General features: G+C 61.5%; 1 protein-coding gene across 1 annotated transcript; it reads right to left on the reverse strand.

Moving 5' to 3' along the window:
* Nucleotides 1–410: 410 nt before the first annotated feature.
* On the reverse strand, nucleotides 411–2,643 carry HAND2 (heart and neural crest derivatives expressed 2). Its single transcript, XM_056325037.1, has 2 exons — nucleotides 2,080–2,643; nucleotides 411–1,060 (listed from the first exon to the last, which is right to left on the reverse strand). Exons 1-2 carry the CDS (start codon nucleotides 2,632–2,634, stop codon nucleotides 962–964), a joined length of 654 nt encoding a protein of 217 aa, XP_056181012.1. The 5' UTR covers nucleotides 2,635–2,643; the 3' UTR covers nucleotides 411–961.
* Between the last annotated feature and the right edge of the window lie 496 nt (nucleotides 2,644–3,139).

Below are 3,139 nucleotides of genomic sequence, written 5' to 3' on the forward strand. Positions count from 1 at the left end.
CCGCCGCCCGCGCTCCGGCGGCAAGAAAACCGCGCATCTCTGCGAGTCCTGATCCGCCAGGGTTTGCACCCTTGTCCGCTTCCCGTTAGCAGTAGGTCTCCTGCATGGAGAACACCACCACAAGGAATTCCTATTCAGCTGAACTGCCGGTTTCTGTTCAACACTCACGGGGCTGGCGAGATCCCTCCCTCGACCCCTCCTTTCACTCAGTCACTTGTTTAAAAATAAACTTAGGAGCCATCTTTATAATTTAGTTTACTTCCGAATATTTTAAATATTATGAAAAAAAGCCATAAACAACGCTGTTATTCAAAACATTTTGAGGTATAAAACATAAAAAGATTTGGATTTTCTTTTTTTCCCTTTTTTTTTTTTTGTTTTGTAAAAAACACACACAGTGGTTTATTGAGTACTTACAACGTTTACACCTTCAATATTAATTAGATTCCACTTTTTCCCTTACGGACGGAAGTGCACATAACCAATAACTGTTGAAAACATCTTCAAATACTGAACGACCACAACAAAATTACAACACTAAATACCGAGTCAACTGAAACATTGGTGCAACTGCTTCTGTTGAAATATAACTTTATAATCCCATGAATATTTATATCCAAAAGGCCAAGTATTAAAGATACACTTCACATACACACTAATGCCAGGGAGGGATTATTATTATTTTTTTAAATCCTTTTCTATGGTTCTGTTTTCCCCGTGTGTTTTATACAGAGCAAATAACATTCACGAAAACTATTAGAGACATTACCCCTTACCAAGCTGGAGTTTCCTCTTCATATATGGAATGCTTTTTCCCTCTCCTTCAAATATCCACATTTGGGGGGGGTTGGGGGAGAAATTGCACATAAATAAACTGGACGATTCCAAATACAAAGAGTCCTCAGAGGAGAGAGAGCTCACTACCGAGACTAAGAGGACGGCTCCTCCAGTCCTGCCGTGCTCACTGCTTGAGCTCCAAAGCCCAGACATGCTGCGGCCAGCCAGTCCTCCCTTTGGTTTTCTTATCGTTGCTGCTAACTGTGCTTTTCAAGATTTCATTCTGGGGAGACAGGATGCGAGGGGGGAGAGAGAGAGAAACAGAAAGGGGGGGAGGAGAAAAAAAGGTTAGAGGTATTCCTCCCCTTCCTAGGTCGCCTCTGCCCTGCCCTGAAAGGGAAAACTACGAGGAGACCCGGGCCGTCGCCGAGGCCTGCGGGCTGCAGGGGTCAAAGCGGGGCGGCCGCAGCGGCGTCCCGCCGCCCGTGGGAGCGGCCCCACGTTGTGCGCGGCTGCCGGCGGAGGCCCAGCCCCGCTCCGCGCCGGCCCCGCCGCGGCCGGAGCCCGGAGCCTGGGGCGCGGAGGCCCGGGGAGCGGGGGGCGCGGCGCCAGCCGTCTGCGGGGAGCTGGGCACTACGGTAAGGTCCGCGCTAAGCCATCCCCTCCCGGCCTCGGGGGGGACACGGACACCGGCACCGCCCGGGGCGAGCCATCAGGCCTGCGGCCACCGAGCTCTGCGGGAACGTCGCCCGAGCGCGCCGTGGGGCCTACATGGAACCGGGCTTGCGCTGCCCCGCCGGAGCCGCTTCTCCCGCTGGAAGTCCGCAAGGTTCAAGTGCGGAGTGCAGGGGCAGGAAAGCGCCGCGCCGCCAGCCTGCTGCTTGCCGAGGGTTTAAACCCGGGCTGGGCTCAGCAGGTAATCGCGCCTGCAGCCTTCTGCTAAGGAGAGCGCAGGCTTGCCTCCGGCGGGATCGCGGTTTGGGATCCGGGACAAGCCTTAGCCCGGGAACGGACCCCCCGGGGGGCCCTAACGTGACCGCTGTTCCCCCGCGGCCGTTCGCAGCCGCCGGGCCGGATCCGGGCGGCCTACGAGAGCCGGCGGCCGCCCGGGGCTGTGCCCTGTCCCGCTCTCGGCCCCCACGTGTGGCCCAGGGGCGGGTGGGACCGAGGTGCCCCCCAAGGACATCACCCGGCGACCCGACACGGCCGAGTGTGGTGATGGGACGCCGGCGGGCGGCTGAGCAGCCTTCCCTCTGCGGCCCTCCCGCCCCGTGCCGTCCCGTCCCGTCCCGCAGCACTGACCAGCTCTTTCTTCCTCTTCTCCTCCTTCACGTCTGTCTTCTTGATCTCTGCCTTGAAGGCCTCCGCCTCCCCGTTCTGGTCGTCCTTCGCCAGCAGGTCCATGAGGTAGGCGATGTAGCTGGTGGCCAGGCGGAGGGTTTTGATCTTGGAGAGCTTGGTGTCGGCGGGCACGTTGGGGATGCACTCCCGCAGCTCCGCGAAGGCGCTGTTGATGCTCTGAGTCCTGCGCCGCTCCTTGCGGTTCGCCGTGCCCCTGCGCTTCACCGGCCGGGGCCCCCCGAGCCCGGGCGGGCCGTTCCCGGGAGGCACCCCCCCGTAATGGGAGTGGTCCATGCCCGGCGCCCCGTTGGCGTACTCGGGGCTGTAGGACAGAGCCATACTGTAGTCGGGGGGGGACATCTCCGGGTGGCTGCTGATGAGCCAGCCGTGGAAGTAGGGGTTCTCCTCGTGGCCGCAGCGGGTGGCGGCGGCGGCGGCGGCGGCGGCAGCGGCGGCGAAAGGGTAGCCCTCATGGTGCACCACCGGGTGGTGGGGGAAGCCGCCCACTAGACTCATCCCCGCTCCCTAGCGCACCCCACCCCGCCCCCCCCGGGCCCCAAAACAAAGATTTCCCCTCCCCACCCGCCCCCCACCCCCCGCCGCACCGGCGGGAGATGCTCCCCGCCGCTCACCCCTCAGCACTGCCCCGCCGCCCGCTGCCTCTCCATAGGGCGCTGCTGCAGAGTCCCCGCGGGTGCCCAAGCGATCCCCCCTCCCCAGGCGCCGCCGCCGCCGCTCATGCGTTGTGCCTCCACCTCCTCCTCCTCCTCCTCGCCCGGGGCCGGGTCTTCGAGGAAGCGCGCACAGGAAAAAAAAAAAAAGCTATGGAGAGAAGTCGACCAAAACAAAATGGCTTGGCTTCCCAGCCCGGGATCTTCCTCGCCTCTTGCTTCCCTCCGTTCTCGCCAAGTTCGCCGCGGCCCGGCCGGGTGGTACTTACACGCGGCCCCCCTCCATGCGCCCCCGGCTCGGGGCGGGCGGGCGGGCGGCGCTCCCCTCTGCCCTGCGCGGCGGCGGCCGG

This window comes from Falco biarmicus, chromosome 1, assembly GCF_023638135.1.
Source record: "Falco biarmicus isolate bFalBia1 chromosome 1, bFalBia1.pri, whole genome shotgun sequence".
Classification (NCBI taxonomy): Eukaryota; Metazoa; Chordata; class Aves; order Falconiformes; family Falconidae; genus Falco; species Falco biarmicus.